Genomic DNA, 17,502 nt, shown 5'->3' with positions numbered 1-17,502 from the left:
TTTATCGTTGCATCAACAGTCTTGTGAACCCCTTTTGGTAAGAACCTTTCTGCAATCTTAGCTCGCAGAGGAGGCTTTCCCCAGCGAGGCCGTGGCTTTCCGTTGGTTCCAAAGGGACGCCATTCAGAGGCTTGCCCCATTCAAGAACTGCGTCAGTTCAGTCTTGAACTGGTGCATCCCAACTTGACACCGGCACTGCTTGCCAAGTCTGCTTCAGCCGAAATTTTTGACAGCCTGGAATCGTCGAAGTTATTATCTTGGTATCAGAGCAAATTTTTGCTCATGGACATCCCTGAGTCTTCACGGGGACACGCCGATGATTCCCTCCACCGCAACGAGCAGGCCTGAGCCCTAGCTGAGCAAACCCAAGCAGAGTTGGTGAAGGATAGACAAGTCAATGCCGAGAATTTTCAGAGTATCCATCACGCACTGGCTCTGCTGACAGAACGTCTTGAGGCACTGGGCGCCTCCGTGTGCACTGGGCAAGGCACTGGCGGTGGCTACACCAACCCATCACGTAACATGGGTGCAACAGGCCCTGGCATGGCCGACCAGGCCAGCATGTTTGATAGAACAAATGATGCAGCAGAATCTCTTCTCGGTGAATCGCCAAGGCATATGTACGACAGACACCACTATGGCTATAAGACAAGGCATAGCCGCAAGGTGAGATTTGAGATTTCTATATTTTTGGGCAAAAATGTTTGTGAATGGCTGTATAAGGTGGCCCACTTCTTTACTTGCCACGACACTCCCCACGACTCCAAGGTCGATGAGGTCGTCGCCCACCTGGAGGGCAACGCACTTAGGTGGTACCAGTGGATGGTCACTGTGCAGGGGAAGCCCATATGGGAACAGTTCATGACTGGGGTCATGGAGCGCTTTGGTCCTATGACCCTCATAAATTATCATGTGGACTTGAAGAATTTACGGCAAAAAGACAAACTAGAGGACTACCACGCACCGATCCTCGTTGTACCGAATTTTTCCAAGCCATTTGTGGTGGAAACAAATGCATGTGGCACCGAGATAGGGGCAGTTCTATCTTAAGAAGGCCACCCTATAACATTTTTTAGCAAGTCTATGCCAAACCGAAGCAAGGTCCTATCCACGTATGATAAGGAGATGTTGGCCATCGTGTTGGCAATCGATAAATGGAGGCCCTACCTTCTGGGAAGGAGGTTTCTCTTGCAGACAGACCACAAGAGCCTTAAGTTTATACAAGGACAAAAAATCACCACCCCAAATCAGCAGAAATGGATAGCCAAGATATTGGGGTATAATTTTGACATCGAATGCAAGAAGGGGCTAAAAAACAAAGTTACATATGCTCTCTCTAGAAAATTTGAAGATGCACCTGTCTTGCACACACTCACTACTTTTACTTGTGATGTAAAAAGAAAAATTTGTAAATCCCAAGAGGAAGATAGTGAAACCCATAAAAAATTAAAGAGGTCCAAGAGGACCCCCAAGCTCACCCCCACTACCAAGTAAGAGGAGGTGTTCTTTACTATAAGGGAAGGATTCACCTCCTCAGTGGTAATGAACTTACCAAGGAGCTCATCATGGAGTGTCATGACACTCTCCAAGTAGGTCACGGGGGGGGGGGGGGTCGAAAACTTATCAAAAACTCAAAAATTTGTTTTTCTGGAAGGAGATGAAAAGAGGAATCCAAACCTATGTAAGACAGTGCCCATTTTGCTAAGCCAATAAGTACTAGTAAATCAGACCATCAGGGTTGTTGCAACCCTTACCCATTCCATAGGGGGCATGGCAAGATATATCGATGGATTTTATTGAAGCTCTACCGCCGTCCAGAAAGAAGGAAACGATCTTCATCATAGTAGATCAATTTACTAAATATGCACACTTTGTGGCCCTTCCAAGAGATTACACTACTCACAAAGTGTTGGATGCATTCTTAGAAAGTGTGGTTAAGCCACATGGTCTACCCAAAATCATAGTAAGCGATCGTGATCCGCTCTTCCTGAATCAGTTATGGGAAGAATACTTTCAGAGAAATGGGACTCGGCTAAGGTTTAGCACTTCCAATCATCATCAAACAGATGGACAAACAGAAGTGGTAAACCGTATCCTTGCCACTTATCTGTAGTGTTTTACCAACGATCAACCCTCACAGTGGGCCACCTATCTCATGTGGGTAGAATATGCATATAATATCAGTTTCCAATCCTCCATTGGCATTACACCATTTGAAGCCTTGTATGGGTACCTCCCGCCCTCCATCATATCATACGAGCATGGGAGTGCCCACTAATTGGAAGTAGATTGAGAGCTCCGGACCAATGATGAAGTTTGAGCCATCATCAAGGCCAACATCACCCAAGCACAACAGTGGATGAAATGGGTCTACGCCAAGGGATGGCTCGATCGCAACTTCAAGGAAGGTGACTGGGTATGGCTAAAGTGAGTTCAAAGGGGGCAGAAAACACTCTTCGGTTAGCCCTACACTAAGTTGCTTCCAAGGTATTATGGCTTGTTTCACATCGGGAAAAGAGTTGGCAAGGTGGCCTACCTCCTTGAGTTGCCTTAAGAGGTTAAGATTCACCAGGTTTTTCACGTCTCAATATTAATTTGGATTAAATCTATTGTATCCAGTCTGATCGAAATCCGGATTTAAACCGACAAACTGCTTATTTTTCAAAAAAATATGATTTCCGGACTAACCAAAACTCTAATTCTGAAAAGAAAAATATTATTGCGCTCAGAATTCTAAGACGCATCCAACGATATATAACATAAATATTAATTTCTGAATTTTGCCCAAAAATAACCTGAATTTTGCTTTAATTTAAAAGTCAAAAACTAAATTTTTTCTCACGTTTTGATTGACTCATCTCAACATAGCTAATGAGACATGGGCCAAGCCCTGATTCAAAAGCATCGGTTAAAAATCCAGGTTCAAACGATTTTTCTCTCAGACTTCAAGTTTTTGAAAAACTAAAAAATGACTAAGTCGTAAAATGCGTGGTATTACTGCCCCGCCCGCCCGTGCGGGTGTTGTGTGCGTTGGCATGCACAACAGTAGCCCGTTCCATGTGTGATGCCATTGTTGTGCGTGCACACCAAGCTATGCACACCTTCTAATGCACCCAACAGGCTATACGCAACCTTTTCACATACGGGCAGGCCCAACTGCCCCATGCACGCCGCAACCAGCCAATCCATCGCTCCTTGAGCAATTTTACTGCACTTCGCACACATTCGAACATCTATTGTCGCATCTGCGCTGCACCACACCCGTGCACATGCCATACCCCTTGCACAACCCAATGTCAAACCTAGGCACAAAACACACTCCGTGACATGCACACACCTCTTTCGCACCAGGCACCACACCAAGTCCCATACCACTGGCATGTTGCAAGGCTATCCGAGACTTCGTGTGTAACATTTTGCATATGTTCTTGTGTTTGTGAAGTTTTCTCTTTTTGGGTGTTTTTTTTATGGTTGATTTTAGTTTACATATATTGGAGATTATGTTATCTATGGTTTGTAGTTTTTAGAGAAATTCACAAATCGATGGGTATTTATTGAAGAAGATGATGCATACCAAGTGTTCGTTGAATTGCTTGAATAAATTTCAATAGTGGTTAGGTCATGCATGCTTTGATTAAGGAACTTGATGATGGTGAAGTTTGCTTTTACATATTGTGGGATGAAATTCTAGGGTGGTGGGGGCATTAGTGGAGTTGGTTTTATTGAATGTAGAAGGAATCTGGAATAAGGTGCTGCTTGATTATGTAAACATGGTTCTTTCTTGTTTCGGAGACCGACCAAATGGAGAGGGTGTATTTGCAGAGTTATTGGAGAATGTCTTTTCGTCTATGATTTGTTTTCAAATGCTTATGTTTATTTTATTCATACTCATGATTTGCTATTTGTATTCAAATACACACTACTTGGTACTATATTTGTATTTGTTGTTATGAAGTTTATTAGAGATTATATATTACATTAGATTTTGTCTAGTTTGAGAATTAGACAAAGTTGGTTCTTTATCAATTTGAAAAATGATCACACTATACGACAAAAATAACACATTTTATGAAATGCCTTTAAAATTTTCAAATCAATCTACTATCCAAAATTGCAAATATTGTTATTTTTATAACTTTTTTGTTCCTCACACCTATCATTTTCTGTGCGATTTTTTTTCATATGTGATGTTTTGAGTTTGGAGTTTAAAAGAAGTTTTGCATTTTTTATGCGAAGTTATTACATTTTTTATGTGAAGAAACTTAGTTATTTACGCAGTCTGTCGATTCAAGTTTGTTTTTTTTTTGGATATTTTTTAGGCGCATTTCTGGATGTTTTTTATGCGAAGTAACTCACGTATTTGCAAGGTTTTGTGGTTCGTGTTAAAAAAAATTATATTTTTTTATGCAAAGTAACTCAAGTATTTGCGCAGTTTGTTGACTTGAGTTTAAAAGACATTTCACAGATTTTTTAAGCAAATTTAGGATTTTTTTATATGAAGTAACTCAGGTATTTGCGATATTTGGAGGTTCGAGTTTAAAAGAAAGTTCATCAAACAAATATGGATTAAGTATTTTCATAGAAATCTTCAATGCCCTAGGTGAACGTGCATAATGAGATAAGGTAGACCTCCCCTCTTTAATGCCCTAACCAAAATTAGGGTTGAGCCTTTGCATAAAAAACTGTAAGCACTTGCATAAAAAAATAGCAAACTTTTTTTTAAACTCAAACCTCAAAACTTCGCAAATACTTGAGTTACTATGCATAAAAAAGTACTAAATTCCCATAAAATCTGTAAACTTTCTTTTAAACTTGAACCTCAAAACATTACAAATACTTGAGTTACTTCATATAAAAAATTTACTTAATTCGCATAATGAATATGTGAACTTTCTTTTACACTCGAATCAACAAACTTTACAAATGCCTGAGTTACTTTATATAAAAAATATAACAATATCGCATAAAAAATTTGTTAAATATCTTTCAAACTTGAACCTCCAAACTGCACAAATACATGAGTTACTTTGCATAACAAATTTAGAAATGCACATGAAAAAGCTGCAGAATTTCTTTTAAAATTGAACCTCCAAACCTCACAAATAGTTGAGTTACCTCGCATAAAAAATATACTAAATTCGCATAAAATATATGCGAGCAAATTTTTTTAACTCGAACCTCCAAACATTACAAATACTTGACTTACTGCGCATAAACAAATATTGGCAATTCACATAAATAGTATGATACTCAGTTGACTTTTGCACTGACAGGAGGAGGAGCATAGTCAAAAGCATAGAAAAAATGCAGGTGGAAGAGATACTCAGTTGGCTCTTGCGCTGGGAGAAATAGTGTGTTGAAGGAAACACTTGCTACAATGTCTCCAACTATTATACAACATCAAGCTGCGATTATGAAAAACTACGCTAAGGTGAACGAGTAGCTAAAAGCATGATTGAAAGATTTTTTATGCGTTGTTATTTTATTTTTTATACACAGTAACTCTGGTAGTTACGTAGTTACTTGGTTTGAATTTAAAAGAAATTTCAAAGTTTTTTTATGCAAATTTAGGAAATTTTTATGCGAAGTAACTCAAGTATTTGCCATGTTTGGAGGTTTAAGTTTAAAAGAAAGTTCGTTCGCACATATTTTATGTGACATTATTATATTTTCTATTCGAGGTAACTCAATTATTTGTGATGTTTGTCAGTTAGAGTTAAAAGAAAATTTCACAAATTTTTTATGTGTTGTTATTATATTTTTTATGCGAGATAACTCAAGTATTTGCGATGTTTGTCGATTCAAGCTAAAAAAAAATCACAGAGTTTTTATGCAACGTTATTATATTTTTTATGTGAGGTAACTCAATTATTTATGATGTTTGTCAGTTAGAGTTAAAAAATTTTGCATTTTTTATGCGAGGTAACTCAAATATTTGCGATGTTTGTCGGTTTGAGTTAAAAAAAGAATTTCAGATTTTTTATGCGACATTATTATATTTTTTATTCGAGGTAACTCAAGTATTTGCGATGTTTGTCGGTTTGAATAAAAAAAAATCATAGTTTTTTATGCGATGCTATCACATTGTTTATGCGAGTTAACTCAAGTATTTGCGTTGTTTATTGATTCGAGTTAAAAAAAATCATAGATTTGTATGCGATGCTATTATATTGTTTATGCGAGGTAACTCAAGTATTTGCGATGTTTGCCGGTTCGAGTTAAAAAAAATTATAGTTTTTTTATGCGATATTATAATTTTTATATGAGGTAACTCAATTATTTGTGATGTTTGTCGGTCTGAGTTCAAACAAATTTCATAGATTTTTTATGCAAATTTAAGAATTTTTTATGTTAAGTAACTTAGGTATTTGTGAGGTTGAGTTTTTGATAGAGACAAAGAAAATTTGCATTTGGAGAAAAATCACACTGAAAAATGATAGGTGCGAGGGCTAAAAATATAATAAAAATAATAGTATTTAAAATTTTAGACAACAAATATATTTGATAATTTTGAAGACATTTCAAAAAATATGTCATTATTGTCGTACAATATGATATTTTTTCGTTATCAATTTCATGTTGTGTGCTTTAACAAACAAACTGCCGCTTTTTTCAACTTATTTGCTCTTAGTTTATGTCCTTAAGATTGAAATAGTGCTGCTCTAAAGGCTTAATAAAGTGATAATTAGAAAATGAAAAAATTGTAATTTCAATTGCATGTACTCATTCTATAACTTTATTTTATTTGCTATTTTTTACATATTATATATGTTTTATATACGTATTATATATATTATATATTATTAAGTTTAAAAAAATACTTAAAACTATTTAAAAAAAACGAGCTTGAAGAAGCAACTATGATAAAATGAATTTCTTAAGTGCTTGCCATATTTTTAGTGGTTTTCCCAAACAATCAGGTGAAAAAGTACCAAATGTACTGGATTTGTAAATTTCATACTTCATTCCCTAGCCACCATGAACGCCTAGAACCAAACGGGCGTCCCAGCTCCTCGAACCTTACATTATTCCACAAAACAGTTTGTGGTCTCATTTTTTATATTTTTATAGGCATCTTTCATACAAAACATTTTTAGTTCGGCGAGTTTTGCGATTTCCCAAACGCATCAGCGAAGTCTGGTCACAAGTGCAGTTCTCGCGTGGCACGCACGCCAGACGAGAGTCGATGGGTTGAAATGATGGGATGATCCATGCTCCCACAGGCATCATCAGGATTCAGCAGCGACGATCGAGTAACAGGAAGACGAATGGACACCGGTAAAGCCCTCACAGAACAACCGCCACCGCAACCCAAGGTCCGTTTCTCTTCTTGCTTATAGTTTCTTGTTGCTCTCTCTGCAGTGGGTTTGGAAGAACAGCAAGAGAAGCTGCGGGGATTCGTGGATGCGTGGCACGGCCGAAGCTTCGAACTACTGAGGCGCCTGGACCCTGATGACCCTCATGGCACAGTCACCCTCTTCAACGCCCGCGCCTCCAACTTCGATCCCATCCGATTCTCCATGGAACCCCTGGACAACTCCTCCCTCTCGACCTCCCTCCTCCTCCTCCATTCCACCGACAATGTGGCCATCTCTAAGCTCGTCAGGGTGCTCTCCTTCGATTGCATCCAGATTTCATGTCTCTGCCGAAAGGTGAGGTTTCTTTCGACGTTCCGCTTGTGTCTAGACAATCGCGATACATGTTATGTCGTTGATCAGAAAATCTTTTTTTCGTAGTTTACTGTCAGTTGTGGTTGCTTTGGTTCTGTTGGATGGAAATTTCATAGGTTACTTACAGAAACATATACCTGATTGATCGGTGGCAGCCGACCAATTTTTTTCTCATTGTATCACCAATCCTGCTGAATTTTTCTGCCCCTCCGCACTCTGAACACTCTTTCCTATTGATTTTTTGGGGCATCGAGGAATGCTATTATGTAAGATAGTTTACTAACCTATTAGGATTTTCTCCCTTAGTGCAGTTGGTTAGGAACTCCTATTTTGTTCGCGACGACAGAGGGCCGCTGCTCCAACACACCCAACAACTCTCTTGTGCTTATTGCCATTCGGTATTGATGTCTCAACTAAGGGTCGTGAGCGTGCATCCTTGCGTGAGCTTCGCAGGGTTGGCCTCATTCGTGGGCATGTATATTGACTCGAGTCTTTGCATTGAGTTGCCCGAGTTGGTATTATGATCCCAGAATGCCGCTGCTTTTATTTGAACTTGAGTCTATCTACCCTATCAAACTTGTGCCGTTCCCCTGATTCATGACATGAGAACCCAATCAATCTTCATATTGTGGATGCTGCCCAACAGTTCCCAACTGATAAGTTTTCGCATTTTATTTGATCAAATGTCAACAGAATATGCTTTTCTTTTGATTGGTTTCTTCATAGTTTTCAAACATTCCTTGTGTTACAAAAAGTGTTGGAAGCATAACCCCATGGTTGCAGTTGATTTTTCTTTTCTTATATTGAGCTTGTTACGCTCACAAGAGTTCAAGGTTGCAGGTGTCAAGGAATATATGCAGAAAGCTGCTTTTGTTTGGTTGCACAGAAGATTCTCATGAGATGCTACTGGAAGGAGAACCCCAAAAGGCGTTTGGCCGCTCATTATCATTATTTATGGATTTATCACGGATCACGCATAGGATGAGCGCTGTCATGGGAAATCTGCTTCAGCAACTGGATGCCATCTACTCGTACCATGAAAAGGCAGATGGATTGCAGAGACCCTTTAAGAATATGATGCTCCCATCTACATTTTTGTCATTTGGTGAAGGTTTAGCTACATTGTTGACTTTAGATGAAATTATGACACAAAATAGCCACATGAAGACTTATTTATCTCTTTCAATGAGGTACTATTATTGAGTTCTAAATTCATTTGCAAACTTGTAATGCAAGGTTATTAGTTTTAGTCGCTAAACAAAACAATTCATTTCCTATACACAGTTTTGTTGCTTCTTTAGAATGATAATTTGCTGTATGCCTGAACTGATTAAGCATGGGATTGAACTTGACTTCGTGGACGATTTACTTTTAAATGGCTTAATCAGATTGGGCCGGTTCCAATTCATTTGGTTCATACCAGTAATTGGGTTGCACCACCTTCTGGGAGCAGATTTGACTGTTTTTTCCCACCTGAGTCCAAAATCCAGCCTATATACTATGATATGGATCTTCAGTATGGTTGAGTTGGGACTAACGTCCAGCTATTGAAATATCTCAATTGGAAATGTTTCACAGTTTCTGGTTTTCTCTTCCCCTTTCCTTTGCTATTTCACTTCTAACCATACAAACAATGATATATTGCAATTGAGTTATAAAATGCACATAAACGTTAAAAGTACATATAACAGTATAAAATCAACATCAGTAGATAAGCTGATTCTTAAGGCCTTCATAATAAGACGTGCCAACAAACTGCAACTTAACAATAAAAATTCAAACTAACTTACTATGACCAAAGGTAGGTTTCCATATAGTCTATTCCCTTCCCAGCCATCACAACCCTCCCCAACCCCACTGTTCATCTCCACCTCTCACACCATTCACATATAGGAGAAAAAGCGTATGATCATTTGCTCCAGTTTGCACGGACATGCTCCCCTTTGGATGATGCACATTAATTGCCATCCGAAACATCTTATTTGATGACATGCTCATCTTCTTCATCCTTTTCCATTTCTTCAAGAGTCAGTTTCACATAATTCTTCGTGATGTGCCTGTTGAAATGTATTGTGCATATGCCATTTGTATTCATTTGTATTTTGTATATATATATATATATAGTTCACTATGTATGTAAACTGAAATACCCATTATAGGAGTCAGTCCACTAGGGACTGACAAGTTTTTTTTTCTTTCAGTTTTTTGTTTTTTATTTCTCTTTTGATTCTGACAATTGACAGCTGACAGCTGACAACTGCAGCTGCAACTGACAATTGATCCAGAGCTGGTCCAACTAGCTGTTGGATCAACCCTTTTATGCATGGAGTGCCTATATAAAGGCACTCCCTCTCTTGTATTAGTTATGCTTGTTGCCAAGCATTGTTCAATAAAATATTTGTTATTTTTTATGTTCTTGCACTCTTTTTAGAGTTTGTGTGATTAGCCTTTAGTGTCCCTTGTTCTTGTGAGTGTGCACCTTTGTAGCCACATTGTGGCATTGTATTTGTGCACTTGTTATTTCATTATATGATATCAGAGCCATTGGTGCTCTTGGGCAAACGCTTGAAGAGGAGATTCGTGGGATTGGTGGAGCATTGGTTCGTTGCCTCTGGGAGCGTGCTATCATTACTTCTTCAACAATCTTATTTTACTTTCTTCTCCTCTTCCTTCTTCTCATTCTTATCTCCACTATTTCCTCCACTATGGCCGATAAAAAAATTATAACGGTTGTTTCTATCAAATTTATGGGAAGAACAACTTGTGGGCCGCGACGGTAAAGATGATCCGCATGTGTAAAGACTAATGGCATTTTGTTGATGGATCCTCATTGGAACCACAACCAATTCTCACAAAATTGATTGTTGGAACCGATGGTGGATCAAAAGAACAAAGCCTTAAAGGAATTGAAAAGAAAAAGGCTATGCCTGACTATAAAAAACCTATAAAGAATGAAAAGTAGGACATGCCAATGTCCTCTCCCTCTTTATGGGTAGTATGCATGAGGAGCCTTGCTCCGACATTCTTGAATTTGAAAGAGTCGATGAGGCTTGGGAATATGTTAGTCAAACGTATACCCAAAATGATGTGGCACACAAATGAGATCTCAAAGACTAGGTACACAATTGCAAACAAGGTGAAAAGACCGTGAGAGAATGCTATAGTACCCTCAAGAGACTTTGGGATAAATTGGCTAAACTTGAGCCTATATGGGAGACTCTAAAAGATGGTCAAGAATGGAAGAAATACACATGCGAAACAATTGTTCTAATTTTTAGAGGTCTTAGACTCGAATTTGAACAAGTTCGGGTTAATATTATTCATAGGAAAAATCCTCTTCTCTTACATGAAATTTTGGCTCAAGTATGCATGGAGGAGAAATACTCAAAGCGATGACCGAATCTAAGGAGACAAATGATAATGTGTTGGTCGTCTCAAGACTGGAGGCGAATACAAATGTTTACAAACCACCCCATTTTTCAAAACCTTGCAATAGGAAGCCTAGATATGATGACAACAAAAAAGAGAACTATGTTGACTTGTCATAATTGTGTAGAACCGGACCATATTAGGTCATTTTGTCCCAAGTTCAAAGAAAGAGAAGAAAAAAAGGTGGCATCCGTGGGAGCGTCTCACAAAGAAAGAGGTGGAACCAATGAAGATTCTAAATCTATTGGAATCATGTTCACTCAAATCATGGGGGCCCTTTATCCACTAATAAAAAGATCTTCTCTCTCTAGTGCCGCGGTCTCTATATATTCGCCTCCCAGTAAGATTTCATGTTTTTTTGGATTTTGGAGCCTCATTTTATATGATGACTCCACATTCCTCTTTCCTTTCCAAATGTTGCACTAATTCAACAAAACAAAATGTTTTTATCGCCGATGGATCCTCTTTTAGCATAAAAAGCATTGAAAATTTTGAAAACACTTCAAAATTCTCTATTCCAAAAGTTAGACTTATCCCAAAACTAAATTTAAATCTTTTGTCTGTTTCACAAATTACCGACCATGGGTATAGTGTATCTTTCTCATCCAAAAAGTGTTTTGTGTGCAGGATCTCCAGTCCGAGAAGCATATTGGGGAAGGCAATAGAGAATGAGACCTTTACTACATGGATCATCTTCTCTTCCAAAAAACAATTTTTGTTATAATGTTCAAAATGTAAATTTAGCTTTATGCCACCAAAGATTGGGACATGCTAGTTTGTCAAAATTATCTCATGTACCCTATTTAAGCAAATTTTGTAATGAAAACTTTTATTGTGAGGATTGTATTGTTGGCAAAATCAGTGCTCTCTCATTTCCAAAAAGAACCTTCTTTTCTTTTAAACCATTTGAATTAGTGCACTTGGATGTATGAGGACCTTATTCCATTTTATCTAAAGGTGTTTTTCTTATTATGTTATATTTGTTGACAACTATACAAGATACTCGTAGATATACTTTCTTAGGCACAAAAATGAGTTTTTTGAGAACTTAAAAAAATACCATAACTTTATCAAAAACCAATTTCAGACCAAAATTTCTATCTTCCGCTCTGACTCTGGGGGTGATTTATGTCAAATGATTTCAAAACTTATTTTGACAATAATAGAATTATTCATCAAAGATCATGTGCCTATACTCTTCAACAAAACAAATTAACTGAGAGAAAACATAGGCACATAATTGAAACTACTAGAACTCTTTTAACTGCAAAAGATGTTCTAAAACTTTTTTGGGTTGAAGCGTATTTAACGGCCGTATACCTCATCAATTGACTCCCGTCATCTATGCTTCAAAACATCTCTCCTTATAAAAAACTTTTCAAAGTTTTCCCCTTAGATTAAGACCTTTTGGAGTCAAGTGTTTTATTCTTAATGACAAAAATGATAAATTCTCTCCCAAAGCTATGCCGTGTGCTTTCTTTGGATATGGAGAAACTTATAAAGGGTTTAGATGTTTTAATTTCAAAAATAACAAACTATATATATCCAAAAATGCTCGTTTTCTGGAAAATGAAAGTTTTTTTTTTAAAGTGTGCTTGAGAAAGACTGAGTATTCTTTTTTGCTTGAATTATTGTCCTAATGTAAGGGTGATTCTTCATATAAGAATCCCCCTGATGGATTTGTTTCATATGAATCCTTCTCACCTTAATATAGGGCTTGTCTAGCTACGATTTTGGCTTATTTTGAACCTTCCACATATAAACAAGCAAAAGAATATTCCAAATGGGTAAAAACTATGAATAAAGATTTAAGAGCACTAAAAAAATCCATGACTTGGAAAGTTTTTGATTTGCCTAAAGGTAAGAAAACTATAGGTTATAGATGTGTGTATAAAGCTAAAACTAAGAGTGATGGCATCCTAGAAAGAAGCAAGGCCCGGTTAGTTGCTAAAGGGTATGCACAAGAATATAGAATAAACTATGATGAAACATTTGCACCAGTAGCTAGGATGACTTCAATTAGTACCCTTATTGTTGTTGTTGCTATTAAAGGTTTACTTATATACTAAATGGATGTTAAAAATGCATTTTTGAATGAAGATTTAAAAGAAGAGTTTTATATGGATTCACCTCCTAGATATGAAGTCCCTTTTGGTAAGGTACTTCGATTGAGAAAAGCTCTTTATGGTTTGAAACATGCACTTAAAGTCTGGTATGATCACTTTAGTTCTATTATGCTAAAGCTTGGTTTTAAGTCTTATTATACTGATATTGTTATGTTTACTAAGAAATTTGATGCAAAGATTGTTATACTTTTCCTTTACGTTGATGATTTGATCATTATAGGTGAAGACAAACTAGGAGTAAAGGATATTAAATCTATCCACACAAAATATTTTGAAATAATTAATCTTGGATTTCTCAGTTTTTTCTTGGAATTGAGGTTGCTTACTCTCCTAGAGGATACTTGCTTTCTCAAACCAAGTTTGCTAATGATATTATTGATAGGTTAGGCATTATTGATGAAAAGATGGTGGACACACCTGAAGTTATTAATGCCAAAATGAAGATTGATGATGGGATACCTCTGGATGATCCTACTTTTTATCGCTAAATAATTGATGCCTTAACTTTTTTAACTATTACTCGGCTTGATATTGCGCATGATTTCAGCATTCTCCCACCACTGTTCGCATGAGTGTTGTGACAAGAATTGTTAGATATCCACAAACCTCTACCTCTAGAGGTCTTTTGTTATCCTCCTATTCCTCTTTTGAGTTGATTGCTTATTCTGAATCAGATTGGGGAGGAGATCCAAATGATCGATGCTCAACTACTAATTTTTGTAGGTGATTCTCTAGTGTCATGGAAGTGCAAGAAACAACAAAAATTATTATTATCCTCTAAGGTCGAGTACGATGCAATGACTACTACAACATCAGAGATCGTTTGATTGCAAAGATTACTTGAAGATTTGAGCATTCATCTTCAGACACCCTCCAGACTGTGTTGTCATAACAAGAGTTCCATATACGTAGCTGACAACCAAACATATAGAAATCAATTATCATTATGTTCATGAAGAGTTTTTGAGGCAGATCATCACCCTATTTTATATTACTTTCGAGTATCAACTAACAAACTTCTTCACCAAGGTGCTTCCATCACCACGATTTTATTTTCTTCTTGACAAAAAGTTTGAGGGGGGTGTTAAAATGTATTGTGTATATGTCATTTGTATTTTGTATATATATATATATAGTTCACTATGTATGTAAACTAAAATACCCATCAAGGGTATTTCAGTCATTTCATGTTGTAATAGAAGTCAGTCCACTAGGGACTGACAAGTTTTCTTTTTTCAGATTTTTGTTTTTTATTTCTCTTTTGATTATGACAGCTGACAACTGCAGTTGCAGCTGGCAATTGATTGAGAGCTGGTCTAACTAGCTTTTGGACCAGCCCCTTTATGCATGGAGAGCGCAGTTGGGCCAGCCCCTTTATGCATGGAGTGCCTACCTCTCTTGTTTTAGTTATGGTTGTTGCCAAACGTTGTTGAATAAAATCTTTATTATTTTTTATGTTCTTGGTCTTTTTTGAGAGTTTGTGTGATTAACTCTTAGTGGCTCTTTGTATTTGGCCCATTAGTAGCTCTTGTTCTTGTGTGTGCACCTTTGTAGCCACATTGTGGCATTGTATTTGTGCACTTGTTATTTTATTAAAGCGCCTTCATTTCTTTATGTTTCTAAAGATAAGCTTCTTTGACTTATGGCTACTAACAAGGGTCTTCATTTTCATGGACCTGAATATTTAATGTTATGAATATGCCACCTATTTTTGTTAACCTATTTCAAGGCAATGGGTTTGGTTCTTCTTGTTACAGAGGTAATCCCGGTAATCCCTGGGCGATGGTTTCCTTATCATTCACTCCAGATGTTCTACATTGTTTCCATTTGTAGATATGATGCAGTGGAGGAGGAGGGGCTCCTCTGCGTTTGACGTTGACTGATAAAGGCACGACCCTCACGATCGTGCGTTGTGCAGAAAAGGAAGAATACCCAACGTGAATGATGGGCTTTAGATTTTATTTGATTATAAAACTCAATGAACAATGTAAGTAAATGTAAATGACAGGTAACGAGCAATGAAAAGGAATAAAATAGGGAAAGCACACGACTAGAAGGAAAAAACAATTCAGAAAAAAAAGAAGTCTGCTGCTGAAAGGGAAAAAAGCTGTCAGAAGAAAGGCTGCAAACAAAATTAAAGAATAAAAGGACTGCAGGAAGGGAAAAAAGCTGTTGCAACAAAACAAGAACATTAATGTAAAAGCTGCTGTAGGAAGCTGAAAAAAGCAAAAGGCTGAAACAAAAGGTTGCACTGAAACTTTTCCATCTCCTCTTGCGCACGCAACCCTAGAGGGTTTTTTAAAGGCCCCTGATGGAACCGGGTCTCGGGTCTGGTCCCGGACCCGAGACCGCTCCTGTTTCCTACTGGATCTGGGACGTGATCTGCATCATTCTCCCTCGGTTGGGATGAAGTCGGCTCTAACGACTGAAGTGAAAAGATGTCATCACTCTGTATATGTCTGACTCGATCCATTTATATATTGAATCGGGTCCAAACCCAATTGGTGTAAATGTAAATTATCACGTTAAAGGGGTATTTCTGTACCCTAGGTTTATTTTACTTAAAGTATTTAATAGAATGAAAGGGTAAGTCGATTATCGACAAAACCCCTTTCTCTGAAATCACTCTCCCTCCTCTCTCTCTCTTTCTCTGTTGCAGGTAAGCGTGGAAGATCGAAGGCTCCTTTCTAACATGGTATCAGAGCAGCGTGACGACTGTGCGTGAAGAGCTGCCTTCGTTTCACGGTGGCTCGATTTCACCGGCGACTGTCACACGGTGGCTTGATTTCACGATGGCTCTATTTCGCAGTGACTGTTTCACGGTGACAGTCGATTCTTTCTGACTTCTTTTCACGGTGAGTTCGTGATTCTAAATCTAAATTGACCCTTTCTGGAGATATTCACGGTGAGTTCGTGATTCTGTATCGACCCTTTCTGGAAACATTCACGGTGTTCGTGATTTTGAAAAATATATCTCTGATTTCGTGATTCGGAAACTGTTGTTTCGTGGGTTTTGGAAGTATTACTGCTGTGTGAAAATATTTCTGAGTTCGTGATTCTGAAATTGCTGTTTTCGTGGGTTCTGGAACTGCTGTGCGTGATTCTAAAACTGAACTGATGTATCTCTCATGTTGGAACTGCTGTGCGTGATTCTAAAACTGCTGTTTTTCGTGGGTTCTGGAACTGCTGTATCTCTGAACTGCTGTGCGTGATTCTAAAACTGCTATTTTTCATGGGTTCTGGAACTGCTGTATCTCTGAACTGCTGTGCGTGATTCCCATTTCTGTTGATCTATACCTAAGTGTCAGCCGAGTGCCCTGTCAGTCGAGACCTCGACTGTGATATCCCTAAAACCCTGTTAGCCGAGTCCTCTGCTGTGAATGGATTCCTCTTATGGACAGTCATGTCTGTCCTCAAGCTTTCTTGGTCAGCTAGTCTATGAGAAATTGAACAACTCCAATTTCTTAACCTGGAAAAGACAGATCATTCTATTTATAAAGAGTCAGGACCTCTCTGGTCATCTGGATGGATCTGTTCCACCACCTCCAGAATTCCTCTCACAAGAAAAGGCGGACGATAAAGGAGAACAATCTGTTGTTCTTCACAATAACCCAAAATATGTTGCTTGGATGAAGAGGGATCAATCGTTAGTGGCCTACATCACTTCAACTCTCTCACAGGAAGTCCTTATTGCTCTTCCTGATGATTGTACGACCAATGAACTGTGGGATGAGTTAGTTCAGACGTATTCACAAATTTCTGAGGCAAGAATTATGTATCTTAAGCGAGAATTTCAAATGCTGAAGAAAGATTCCATGTCTGTTATGAAATACTTGAACAAAATGAAAGGCATCACGAACCAACTGGCTGTTGTTGGGTGTCTTGTCAGTGAAAAGGATAAAGTACAACAAACCTTGAGTGGATTGGGGTCAGACTATCATGTTATGACGACTACCTTATTATGTTTACCAGAACTTCCAAAGTTTGAAGATCTTCGTGCGAAACTATTGCAATATGAGATGACTCTGAAATGATCTTCTGAAGATTCTCATGGGAATTCAGGAACACAAAATGTGCTGGCTATGGGAATGAGTTATGGCCGAGGACGAGGAAGCTCTTTTCGAGGAAAAGGAGGCCAAGGGAGAAACACCTATGGAGGTCGTGGCATACTTCCGACACCAAATATATAAGGACAAAGACCCATTCCCACTTGTTTTCTATGCAACAAGAAAGGACACATTAAGGAAAATTGTTGGTTTAATCCTCAAAACAAAGGG

At 37.9% G+C, this 17,502-nt stretch overlaps 1 protein-coding gene across 2 annotated transcripts in view; it reads left to right on the top strand.

Annotated features, from left to right (window-relative positions):
* Positions 1-7,106: 7,106 nt before the first annotated feature.
* LOC149836361 (uncharacterized) overlaps positions 7,107-17,502 on the top strand; it is a 204,503-nt gene continuing 194,107 nt past the window's right edge. For both annotated transcript variants that reach the window (XM_090009158.1, XM_090009159.1), the window contains exons 1-3: positions 7,107-7,278; positions 7,363-7,652; positions 8,511-8,860. In XM_090009158.1, the coding sequence (XP_089865284.1) occupies positions 7,212-7,278; positions 7,363-7,652; positions 8,511-8,860 (707 nt within the window). In that variant the 5' untranslated portion in view covers positions 7,107-7,211. The remainder of the gene's footprint in view (positions 7,279-7,362; positions 7,653-8,510; positions 8,861-17,502) is intronic.

The sequence above is a fragment of the Nuphar pumila genome, chromosome 6 (assembly GCF_984573655.1).
Source record: "Nuphar pumila chromosome 6, dmNupPumi1.hap1.1, whole genome shotgun sequence".
NCBI classification, from domain to species: domain Eukaryota; kingdom Viridiplantae; phylum Streptophyta; class Magnoliopsida; order Nymphaeales; family Nymphaeaceae; genus Nuphar; species Nuphar pumila.
This window is presented reverse-complemented; position numbering and strand designations above follow the sequence as displayed.